Genomic DNA, 12,440 nt, shown 5'->3' on the forward strand with positions numbered 1-12,440 from the left:
CCTTCTCTGGCACCCCTGCCAACAAAATGTGGACACCCCCAACCCACCAGTGGAGACAATTGTAAGGCACCTACCACAAGAGCTAATTAAGTTGTTTATCAAAGCTGGCATCTGGCATGGGGAGGTAGATGCATCAAGTGGCTGTGGAAAAGGGGAGGGTGTTCAAGTGTAAGGCCTGGTGGTCTATAAATGAAAATGAGAGACTTTCCCTGAAATATCATAAACAAGGCTTTGCATTCAAGTACCTAACTTGGATGTGATCTGGAAGGAAACCAAAGTCAACTATTAAAATGAGTTTTAATATAAACAAATGTGTAATAACTAAAAATGGACTTGAAGTGATATTTTGTAAACATGAGATGCAAATTTAAGGGCTTGTAAAGCCATTCTTGGAAAAATCTAACCACAATAAGGCACAATATGGGCCTTAAGAACCTTGAAGCATACAAGCAATTACACCCAAGAACAAAAAAACTATCAAGACAGTATTTACTTTCACTCAGAGAATATGTTTCTAAGTAAACCACATTTTGTCAGTAGTGCCAAGAGATGACGGAAATGTTGCCCTATCAAGAAAGGCAGTGTGTGGATCATGACTGGGCATCCATGAAGATATTCTGCACAGACAGAGTGTTGCATGTCGAATGGCATACTGCTACTTGGTGAGCTGTGAGGGAGGGGTGAAGAACCCAGCACCTTGCTTGCTTGCTGCCCTTGATGGTGCCAAACCCAACATTTTCTGAATATTCTGCAGACATACAGGGCAACTGTATCAGCATGGAATCAGTCACTGCACCAATACATTTAAGACTTTCAATAGAAAGTGTCAAATATGTAATGTTACCTGATGATATCCATTGCCCTTTGACTCCACAAGACAATTACATCCTCATGCTGTCAGAAACTGTTTTCATATGCATGTAGCTTTTAAGTGACTGTCTAGAGCTCATCATACACTGGTGAATAGGAGCTGTCTAGTGCTCACCATGTACTGGTGAAAGCTCAGTAGAGCTCACTATACCCTGGTCTTTTGTGAACATTGTAAATACATTCCTAATATTCCTATAACTCCCTGTATCAGTCTACTCGTACACATTCCCAATATTCATATAACCCCCTGTATCAGTATAGTCTTACAAATCCCCATTACTAGCCTCACTACTGTATCAAAATGGTGGTGACAAGCAATTGAAATGTGACAAGCTTCACCATGGAGTCTGCTGATTATTAAATAGGTTATAATTGTTTTATAATCATCCTGAGTAATGGTTATTGATTTCTGCTCAATGCCAGACAACTGAAGAGCTGAAGTTACTTTGTTCCTATCAAAGCCAAGTCTGAAGTGCCATGGCATACCAACTTATATAAATATATCAAAATGCCATACCTGTCTGATGGACATAGTACAGAGAATGTAAAGGAAGATGAAAGAACAGTGGGTATAGTCCTCGCCTGGCAGGTTGCGATGTGAAATACCTTGGATCAGGGAAATGGGAGTAAAAGGCAAAGTGGCCACCACACGGCCATCAAATCTGCAACAACGCACACAGATGTCAGAAAAAAAACACAGCTTTTAGTAACACATACAGATGTCAGTAACAGCACATAAAGCTTTTAGAAACAAACCAGCTGCCAGTAAGAACTTATACAGCCTTTAGTAACAACACAGCTGTTGGTAATAGTTCACACAGTTTTTAGTATCACACACCTTTTAACAAAAAAAGAAACCAAAAATACAGCTAACAGTAACCACACAAACAACTCTCAGCAGCCTTTGTTCAAAATTTAAAGCACAAAAATAATAATTATTTAATGATAAACCTACCTAACAAGCTTATATATTAGTCTTCAGTCTTGCTGCTCTCAAGAACTGTCCAATGCACGGATTAATTTATAACAACAAAAAATAGAAATTTCAAATTTATCTATTTCACTGCCTTCCCAAAAAATGCTAAAACATTCTAGTAAGTAGCTTTGTAGAATTGTGTGGCAAGCAGCCACACAATCAATAGTTAAATCAATGGCTTACATTGTGTTGAACATACTCAGGAGGGCCGTGAATGCAAAGCCAATGGCAAACATAGACTTCATCTTGACCTGTTCAGAAATCGAGTTTTAATAGCAAATTTTTTATCATTGCCTACAAAGGCTTTGTTGTTTGAACAACTTTGCTCTCTGCACAGATCATGGACGCTTGATATTTTTTATTTTAGTCCATTCTGACTGTAAAGTTTCATGTTACCTTCCTTCTCTGTAAAAACTTGTTATTTCTTGATTGTTCAAGTACCACATTATAAAGTCATTTACGCCAGAATAAACTGCAGTCTACAACACTTTTACATTAACATACTTGTTATACCGCTATAAGTAATAGTACTTTCAGTGGTTGTAAGGTGTTGGTAAATGAAACAATAACCAGATGTTTTCCCATTTTTGTTTCTTACTATCAGCATCTTAATTTCTAATGACTGCAGATCAGATCATTTTTTTATATTATCTTTTACTGTCATGCCACATCCCCTCAATGTTTTAATCAGTGATCTTGTTTCACTCCCTATTGGCTGCTTCTGGTTCAAATTAATAATTTGCACTTTTCAATCATAGCCATTCACTCAACATGTTACCCACCAAGAAGTCTGAACCTGCAAGCTTGGCACACATAACATTCTCATCTCCATGCCTACTATTCCACAACACTTTGCTGTCATCTACTTAGGTACAAAATTTCTCCAATGTAAATAAGTAAAATGTGGAAATGAGCATTTGCAGCCTGGATTACAGTTTTCCAAATGAATTGTGCCTGCTGGGAGTAGTGTCTGGCTACATATCTTTCATCTCATATGGCATTCTGTTTGCTGTGCAAGTCCATGACTGTCCTTTTTCTGAAATGTGCCATGATCCTGCTCATATGACCCGGTTATGGCGCTATATAAATGCACTGTAGTATTATTATTATATAAAATATCCAATACTGAATATGCATTGATATATCTGGACACTGGTAGGGAGGGAGTAGGGGCATAGGGGGTTAAATCATAGGCAAAGGAAGCCCAAGAGAAGGGATGTGAGAAAACTGCTGATTAAGAGTACAAAAGAATCTGAATTCAGAACCAACCATAGAAGGTCTCTGCTATGATTCTTTAGTTTTTCTTCTTGTCTCTCTGCAACAAAAATAAGCAAAAAGGGAGACATAAGCAACAATTTTGTCTCTACAGAACATTTATATATGGCATACTGCTTTCAGTTTAATGGCTATAAAATGTGAAAATCTCACCAAAAATCTTTTTTAAAAAGTGAAATTTCCATTTGTTTTATAAACTAAAATGAAGCCAGCCTTTTCTAGAGCACAACCCATGTTCTGTGAAGATTTTTTTTTTATCTTCTTTACATTGGGTTCTTTACAAGGTTTCTGACACTAACATTCCTAACCTTGGTGTGTTTCAGCACTAACTATAATAATGACCACAGAAACATTTTCTATCTATTGCCATGTGATATTTCTAAAGCTCTGCAGTAATGATCTCTAAAGGTGGCCCTTAAATAAAATAATTGCCTGATGATAGCTATGATCTAAGGCAGCCCTCACATAAAGTAATTGACTTGCTACTCACCGAGCTTCTTCTTAGCATTTCGGTCGGTGCCCTCTGACCCAGCCTCCTTCTGCCTCTCCACTATGTTCAAAAAAATAAAATGATTCCAAGATCTTTGTTGACCACAAGTAAAATACACTATCATCAGTAATTATACTATCAGAGGTAAAACCTAGCCATTCAGTCACATAATGAGGACTGAGTTTGAGCATGAAATATACAGTACATTGGCAATAGTAAAGTCAGTCATTTGTAATATGAATGGTCAGTTGCCCATACACAGCATCAGTCTTCATATCAATAAACCAAGAGAAACTGAAATATTGCAGATGTGACCATCACCACTGTTTATTTTCTGATGTGTTACTCTTGTTACCTGTCAGGAGCTAGGTCACCGACCTAGTGACCTACTACAGTGAATATCAGTGCCAAGCACAGTGAGGAAAGAAGGAAACAGAATGCAAGTTGCTACCCTTGGCTGTGTCTTGTGTAAGTTGCTGTCCTGGAATATTTCTTTCATTTACTGTCATTAAAGAAATATTCTTGGGTGAGAAGTGGACTTTGATGTGCTGAAGATAACAGATCAGTTTGTCTTTCGGTAAAGATTTTATGTATCATCTAAAACTTGAATGATATTCAGCAGGATACAGGATACTTGCAAACTTGATGTAAAGACATAAAAACATTTAAATAAAAGTGGCCAACAATGAGTTTCATTGGAAGTGTAAGCTATCACACATTATCATGTAACAATTAATCATATACAGCCTGTGAACATTTTGAAATCCAACTTTAAACCAGACAAGCAGAACATCATTGAACTTAACTCATGGTTTTACTACAAACAGTTAAAGTCAAAGCACCAACTGATTCTTTTCGGTCAAATCATATTTTTCATGCTAATAAGGAACTCACACTTTTTGCTTTGCTTTTCAACTTCAGCTTTCAGCTTCTGATATTTTTCTGTCCGATAGACTAGTAGCCATGTCAACCCTGAAAGGAATGATTGTACTTAAAGTATAACAGTATATACATATATAGCTTCTACCATAAGCTTTTGTTCTACTATGAATATAAGCATACATTCTATTATAAGTATTTGCATATGTTTTACTACAATTATAAGCATATGTTTTACCATAAACATCAGCAGATCTTCTACTAAAAGAAAGTTTTCTGGCACATTTTGATGAATGGCAACTCAGTGTGGCTGTGTCTGTTTGCTGGGATGGTATTTTCTTATTTCGTATATGATAAAACAGGATGTATTATTCATTGCTGTCATGAAGGCCACCTTAATTAGATTTAGAAGAACAAGACGAATTTATTTAATTGCCAAGTGACATTGCACAAGGAACATTTCTTGATGCTGGCCACTACTCAACAAACACCAATTACGCACACCCACACTCACAGACACCACTACACACGCTATACATCTAAACAAATTAAATGCATAAGAAAATAAAAAAGTAATTTCCTCTCCTTGAACGCACAAGCCACACCCATTTCCACACACACTGAAATACACTGCAAGACATACCCAAACACAAATGCCAGCATGTACACATTCATGCATGGACGCTCACTTAGTTGCATTATACAAAATGCCCATAGATTTCAAGAAAACACATTCAACATTACAACTTATGTCGCTGCATCATCCTTTGTTGACCTTATTAAATCTCTTTCAGTGGGTGTCGGGGAAGAGAGGTGCCACGATTGCTGCTCTGTTTGTTTTCGATATTTATTTTTCTTAATTTTCAGGTTCTTTGACATCTGAGCATGTACCTACTGTGTCAAAATCGAATAAAAAGAAAACTTACCTTCTCCTATTAAAGCAGTACAAATAGATATGAAAACTATCAGAATACAATCGCCCAGCATGATTGTACACCAAGATGATGAGACAAGATGAACTGATTCTGTGTCAATCTTTATTTTACACCGATCTGCAAACTGTTTGCAGCCATCTGAGAGTAGCCATTCGGAGATAGAAACAATATGAAGTCAGTGAAATGTTCAAAATTTTAGTGACTTTGTGTAAAAAAAATATGTAAGAAATTGACTCATTTGATGTAATTTAATTTATGATGATTATGCTGCTTCTAATCTTTTAGAACTTTTGGGATCCATCTTAAAAATGCGGGGCATGATTTCACGCTCTGGAAGCAAAGCGAGTTAAAGCTAACGAGTTATGGAGTCGGTCTTAAGTTTGATTCCGTCGCTAAGCCGCACCGCGAGCGTGAAATACCAGATCGTGGCAACACTGCTTGCATCTCGCAATCATCGTACTTGTGTCACTTAATTTGTGCGACAAAGAGCAAACACTGTGATATCGAGAAACAGGTTGGAGGAGATGGGTTTAACGCAAGAAGTGTTTCTTTTTCAGAGATTATTTAATAATCTATACACTAGTGCGATTGACAGGATCTGTTTATCAGATTTTCACCCTGGCTTAATTCATTTGCTTCAGTTTAATTTACACCAACGATTTTGAGTCGCAGCGAATTCACTTCAGTGATGGTCATCTGCTTTTAAATATAATGTGACCAGTCAATATTCTTAAAATAATCTTACTAACCCTTGTTTTCTGAAGATTTTTCCAAACTGTTTTTCCGCTTCAGTTAAATTTGCAGTGGGTCTGGCAACCGTGCTTGTGTGGAATGATCGATAAACTGTTGGCTCTTATCAGAATGGTTAATTTTCTAAGTTCCTGCTTAAAGAGTCAAGAGGTGCAAGGTGGGGGGGGGGGGGGTAGAAGGGGAAATTGAATAGTTGACGGAAAGGTATCGGGAGTGATAGAAGAGAAAATGGAGGCACATGATCACCAGTCGATTTTACTGCTGTACATGTCTTCGAGTGCAGCTAAGAGTCATGGAGTCGATTCTATCACAAATTTAAAAAGTTAACTTTGCGAATACGCGCACGCACACACGGACGATAGAAGTCAGGGTTGCGCAAGGTAAATGTTGACAAAGTTGGTTTTACAGGAGAGAGAGATGGTGGGGGGAGGGGCACCAGGCTATCCACAGGTCTCACAGTTTTTTGTGCCTCAAGGTTGCAAAACCCTGATATAAGTGTTACACTGTGTCTGATATAAAGAAGGGCGCACTTAAACACGGAACATCCTACAGGCTTCACATACAAGAGACAAGCAAAGTTCAGTTTAAGAAAATCTAAAAAAAGGTGAAGATGTCTTAACTGGGAAATTCTCTGGATCCAAACGTGCGCGTCGTCAGAAAGAAAGAAAGAACTCATCGGCGCGGGCCAAGCAATGCCGATAAAAGAGACGACATGAAAAGTCATTTATTTCTTGTTCAAATAATTGCATCATGATGTCGAACTGACTGAGCAAATGGTCGATTACCTTTTCTCTGCCAGCCTGTGGAGCTCACCTACAGTAGTCCGCAAGACGGATGTAGCATATCCTACCTCACTAAAATATTAATCGAAAAATGGAGTCTTGCAAGTTATATGATTATCTCGAACGTGTGTTCAAGAGCTAGATCACAATAAATAAAGACCAAACTATCAAAACCGCTACACACTACGATTCATAGCCCTGTAACTCCAACGATCCCTGTCTGTGGACACATTTCTAATTTATCGTCAAAGTTAAGGGAATAATTTTTGTCAATAAAAGTCTCCATCACGTTCAAAAGGGTACTGTGTTTCTTTGATGATGAATGGCACCAGTGAGGAACTTGGCCACTTAGCCACAGCCGCAAAGGGACTGTACTCCGTGCAGCTGGCGCTGTACCACCCAGGGCCCTTGGAGGCGCACGTGCATCTTTCTTGTTTGTCATCAGTGCAGAAGGGATGCGGCGTGTTGACACCCGCAAAATTTTGCAGTGCAGTGTTATTGTGGGCGCTGGAATCTGTGTACACGGAGTAGGACAGGGCGTAGTCGTGGGAACTGTCGGCCACTGTGACGTTACCGAAGCTGGGCTGGACACTGATGTTGACGTTGTGGTGGTAAGCGTTGTACAGGGTGACGCGGTACTTGGCTTGCTTCAGCAGCAAGTGCAGGTTTCTCAAGCCGATAAAATAATTATACTGCGCCAAGCTGCCGACACCGGCCTCGTATGCACTCCATCCCAACTCGGCCCAGTTAATTTGGCTCCTCCCGTCTTCTTCCTGGACACGAATAAGAACTGTGGTTGTCCGGTAGCTTAAAGAACACCTCACGAGGAACGGGTGCAGTGCATTTGAGGGCTTTATAAAACGGTCGAGTACACCTGTACCTGGGTACGTCACTGTCTCCAGATCTACCAAATCCTTTGCCTCTTTGCAATCTGTAGGAAAAAGTGATGAGATATTACGGGTGGATGAAAGGATAATGAACATCAGAAACAGTACATTAAGTCTCAGATACTTGATCTGTCTCCGTTATATTTCAAAAAAAAAAAAATTCCAAAAGACGTCTTTTTAAAATGACTAAGTGAAAATTATTTGCAAGAGAGTTGGCAACATCTGAGTAAATAACACTTTTCTTCAGGCAGATACAACAACCATTTAATCCTCCATATTTCTTGTCTGTTCACTGGAGGAGTTCGTATCCATGCCATCATTGTGGAAGATGTCTGCAATGTCCACACACACCCAGGCACTCTGATGACATTAGCCACGTCATCCTCCAACGTCTGAATACAGACTCCTTTCTCTCTGCTTTCTAATGCTCGACTACAACAAAATACATGTTGTCACATTCTTGTGGCTAAGCCCAGCCAAAGTTCTGCCGACGACGACGACGACGACGACGACGCGATGACGATGACGATGATGATGATGATGATGATGATGATGATGATGATGATGTCATACCCCTATGAGTAGCGCTCACTGACCTCGAGTGTAACTCTCGCAGACGGAGCCCTTGAAGGCGAAGTCACAGCGACACGTGTCATTGTGTCGGAGACGGCCGCCATTCAGACATTTCGTCGTCTGCAACATCCAGTAGTCAGTGACACGACAAGTTGTCAGCTTCTATCCCTCCCTCTCTGATCACATTTTGTATCGCCCCTCTCTCAATTTGTTGTTGTTGTTGTTGTTGTTGTTGTTGTTGTTGTTGTTGTTGTTGTTGTTGTTGCTGTTGTTGTAAACTCACCTTCTCCGCGTGGAAGCAGAGGCCATGTTGCCCGGCGACCAGTGGCTGACAGAACCACTGACTATAACTGGCCAGGAGCTGGCAGTCCACTGTGTTTTGACCGGAAGTGGAGGGGCAGACATTCAGAGACTTGCAATTGTCGTCTGCTGCGCATTGTACGAAGCAGCCAACAACCCCCATGGACACGTTCCTCAAGACGTCCGCCTGAGTCAGGGAGGGAGAGAGAATGAGGATGATAATAATGTAAGTACAACATAAAACAGCTTCAATCAATAAATGGCGTTACTTAGCAAATCAAGTAGAAATTATTTACATAAATGGGAAAAGTCTTTTAAGTCTTTTAAGCTCGAGACGCGGCGAGTTCAGGTGATTCCCATGACACAGCAAGAGCACGTGAACTTAGAGAGAAGTGAGTAAATTCATTTACATTTGTAAGTGTTCGATACTTGCAGCGTCTTCAGTGCTGGACAATATGTCAACTGTTCAATGGCTAACATTCTGGTTTTGACCCTGGCTACACAGAGAAACTGAGACCTGCAATACCCATGTCTGAGCGTCAAACCTCACGACCTGTATTATCTCTGGCAGACCGTCAGACATTACCTGTATTATCTCTGGCAGACCGTCAGACATTACCTGCATTATCTCTGGCAGACCGTCAGACATTACCTGCATTATCTCTGGCAGACCGTCAGACATTACCTGTATTATCTCTGGCAGACCATCAGACATTACCTGCATTATATCTGGCAGACCATTACCTGCATTATCTCTAGCAGACAGTCAGACATTACCTGTATTATCTCTGGCAGACCATCAGACATTACCTGCATTATATCTGGCAGACCATTACCTGCATTATCTCTAGCAGACAGTCAGACATTACCTGTATTATCTCTGGCAGACATCAGACATTACCTGCATTATATCTGGCAGACCATTACCTGCATTATCTCTAGCAGACAGTCAGACATTACCTGTATTATCTCTGGCAGACCGTCAGACATTACCTGTATTATCTCTGGCAGACCGTCAGACATTACCTGCATTATCTCTGGCAGACCGTCAGACATTACCTGTATTATCTCTGGCAGACCGTCAGACATTACCTGTATTACCGCTGGCAGACAGTCAGACATTACCTGTATTATCCCTGGCTCAGCACATCTTACAAAGTGAGTCGATTTCTGTGTCGTTTGAGAAGAGGAAGAGACAAGAGACAAGATGGCTGCTAACAGAAGAAGCAGACAGGGTGGATCCATGTGAGAAAGATGTCCGTGCACCACTGAGACAACCTCACAGTCCTTACAGTCCTCACAGTCTTCACAGTCCTCGCAGTCCTCACAGTCACAGCTTTTCTTCCCCTTCCTTCGTGTCAGAGTCGCTAGGACAGAAAAGGGTTAGCGTTCAACTTAATGTGTGTGTGTGTTCACATCTTTTGTGGAAAGTGTCATAGAAATACACGACGATTGAAGGAGTACCTCAGTTTACACCCAGGAGTTTGACAGTGATTCTAATCAAGAAGTAAATTGCAATGAGCATGGCCAGCCTCGCATGTGGCTCTGTCCCCCTACCTGTCGACTCTGATGGTTGTCTCCGGTGTGTGGCGGTGCTGTGGTCTTTATATTCAGTCTCCGCCGTCGTGTGCAATCTCGTGGCATCACCAAGTGTGAGGTCTGGTCTCTCGCACCCACACACACACCCCTCGCCCTCGTGTTCTCGTCTTACGAGCGTGGCTCGCGTTACGTTTGACGCGTGTCGTTACCCGGGGTCACAGAGTACAAAGATGAACTACACTTTATTTCATCGAGATGAGCGAAAAACGAATCTAGAGAGAGAGATACAGAAAAAGAGACACAAGCAGAGAACTGATAGTGTCGAACTGTGTGACTACGGCCATCGGTACATCCCATGGCCTACACACCCGCTGCTGCTGACACGGTGAGCTGACAGCAAATAACGATATGTAGCAAACGCGATGCCGTTCAGACAGCACGAAACAAAAGGCAGTGAACATGTTCAGACGACGGACACAGAAGAAACAGATAGGGAGGACACAAATAAAGAGAGAGAGGCTGGATGAGAGAGGCGGGTGAGGGAGAAACTTTTGTCAGCGACAGCGAGGGGAGGGGATGAAAACAGCGGTGTGTGTGAGAGAGAGGATATATATATTGGGTAGTTGGCGGGTGGACAAATGAAGGAAATAATCCAAGATGGCAGAAGGGGAACAAGTAGACTGCTTCTAATTCCCCGCTGAGTCAGAATTGCATGTCGCACGTGCTGCTAGCACAGGTCGTGAGGTCGTGGAGGAGGACTGGATGTTGCAGAGAGAACTTTCGTGACCGGCAGTCAGCAAGTCCTGCTTGGTCCGTCTGACCACTTCTTTCTGCTCGCCAGTCAGGTCTCCCTCTGTCCACCTCAGTGTCGCCCTCCCTAACGACGGTTACAAAAAGTGCTCGCGCCAAGGGGTCACGAGGCAGAAAAAGTTTTAATAAAACTTATTGCAACAGACACTCCACTATCTAAGCCATAAAAGTACAATCAAGCACGTCTGCACACACACACATATCACACCGTATAAATCTGTCTGTATGATGTCTGGATATACTTATATATATAACACACACAACACAATCTGCGCTCCTGACAGAAGTCTCGGTTACGGACTCTGCAGTTGACTAAGGTGCTGATCAGTCATCAGACCTGTCACCGCGGTTGTAGTTTCGGTGCCAGTGTAATCTACCCCATCTGGACGGCTCTTGCAGCGGGTGGGCAACATGGCGCTGGTGTGATGGTACAGATATGAGGGTGACGCCAGTCTCGCTGATCAAAGCTTCACGTGCGATCACGCGCCGGTGACAACGTGCACCCGGGAATCTTCTGTACCCTCCACTACCGGAGGCATCAAACCTTCGTTCAGCTCTCAGTCACTTCAGTCTTAGCCTGGATGCACATGAACTGGACTGCTGGAAGCTTGCCGACTCACTGGCAGCACTTTCCTGGGAAACACAGTGTTAGGGTTTGACTGACGAAATTGTTACGATCAAAACTGTACTGATCTTGAGATTGTTATTTAAGTACCCGCTTATGTGAAATATTATTTTGGGGTGACTACACACGCTATCAGCTTATGTTTTAGTTGCACCCCCTATGTACTAACATTAATAATACTTGTTTGTTACTTCATCATTTATTTCCTCTTGACAAGAAACTTTTGACCTCCATTTCTACCCCTCAACCAGGCTAACACCCAATAAACCGAACATTCAGAGAACCAGAGAGAGAGAGCTTGAGATGCTGCGCTTTGTCGATTACGAGAGCTCCATCAGATTATCTGCAAAGCCTCGCTCGAGGGGTTAATGAGGATACTTTGTCTACCAGCCTTCCATTGTGGTCCATTCCATCTATCATTATGTGGTCTCACAGTCTGGCTTGAGCGTCACGTGACAGCCCCGTGCACAGGTGTGAACGACTCTTTGCTGCGGACATCAAAGACAAGCGGTCACCACCATGGGTGACGTCACTCAAACTGTCAAACCTCGCAGCAAGTTTCATTAAATGCAGGTATGAAATGCAGACACGACACCTGCCCAACTCACACACAGGAAAAGACTACTTCTAGACGGCGACAGTGAAGTAGTGTCAGTTATGGCGGGCGTCATTCCTACACAAATGTAGCCCTGTATCAGACAAATGTAGCCCTGACTGCCCTGTATCAGACACATGTAGCCCTGTATCAG

At 41.9% G+C, this 12,440-nt stretch overlaps 2 protein-coding genes across 2 annotated transcripts; both read right to left on the reverse strand.

Annotated features, from left to right (window-relative positions):
- Positions 1-283: 283 nt before the first annotated feature.
- Positions 284-5,544, reverse strand: LOC112575817 (calcium load-activated calcium channel-like). Its single transcript, XM_025257851.1, has 7 exons — positions 5,417-5,544; positions 4,506-4,583; positions 3,612-3,671; positions 3,091-3,161; positions 2,030-2,097; positions 1,388-1,532; positions 284-748 (listed from the first exon to the last, which is right to left on the reverse strand). Exons 1-7 carry the CDS (start codon positions 5,475-5,477, stop codon positions 656-658), a joined length of 576 nt encoding a protein of 191 aa, XP_025113636.1. The 5' UTR covers positions 5,478-5,544; the 3' UTR covers positions 284-655.
- A 1,302-nt stretch (positions 5,545-6,846) lies between these two features.
- Positions 6,847-10,571, reverse strand: LOC112575663. Its single transcript, XM_025257639.1, has 5 exons — positions 10,275-10,571; positions 9,843-10,084; positions 8,701-8,904; positions 8,441-8,537; positions 6,847-7,888 (listed from the first exon to the last, which is right to left on the reverse strand). The coding sequence occupies exons 2-5, from the start codon at positions 9,960-9,962 to the stop codon at positions 7,227-7,229; spliced, it is 1,083 nt and encodes a 360-aa protein (XP_025113424.1). The 5' UTR covers positions 9,963-10,084; positions 10,275-10,571; the 3' UTR covers positions 6,847-7,226.
- Between the last annotated feature and the right edge of the window lie 1,869 nt (positions 10,572-12,440).

The sequence above is a fragment of the Pomacea canaliculata genome, linkage group LG11, assembly GCF_003073045.1.
Source record: "Pomacea canaliculata isolate SZHN2017 linkage group LG11, ASM307304v1, whole genome shotgun sequence".
Lineage (NCBI taxonomy): Eukaryota > Metazoa > Mollusca > Gastropoda > Architaenioglossa > Ampullariidae > Pomacea > Pomacea canaliculata.

Excerpts from the sequence above, each read along its gene's own strand:
- LOC112575817 (XM_025257851.1), bottom strand. The coding sequence starts at position 5,477 with ATGCTGGGCGATTGTATTCTGATAGTTTTCATATCTATTTGTACTGCT. Across the intron at positions 3,162-3,611 it reads AAATGCTAAGAAGAAGCTCG|AGAGACAAGAAGAAAAACTA; the intron begins GTGAGTAGCAAG and ends TTTTTGTTGCAG. Across the intron at positions 749-1,387 it reads GTACTATGTCCATCAGACAG|AATATTCAGAAAATGTTGGG; the intron begins GTATGGCATTTT and ends GTATGTCTGCAG.
- LOC112575663 (XM_025257639.1), bottom strand. The coding sequence starts at position 9,962 with ATGGATCCACCCTGTCTGCTTCTTCTGTTAGCAGCCATCTTGTCTCTT. Across the intron at positions 8,538-8,700 it reads TCTGCTTCCACGCGGAGAAG|ACGACGAAATGTCTGAATGG; the intron begins GTGAGTTTACAA and ends TGGATGTTGCAG. Across the intron at positions 7,889-8,440 it reads CTGCGAGAGTTACACTCGAG|ATTGCAAAGAGGCAAAGGAT; the intron begins GTCAGTGAGCGC and ends TTTTTCCTACAG.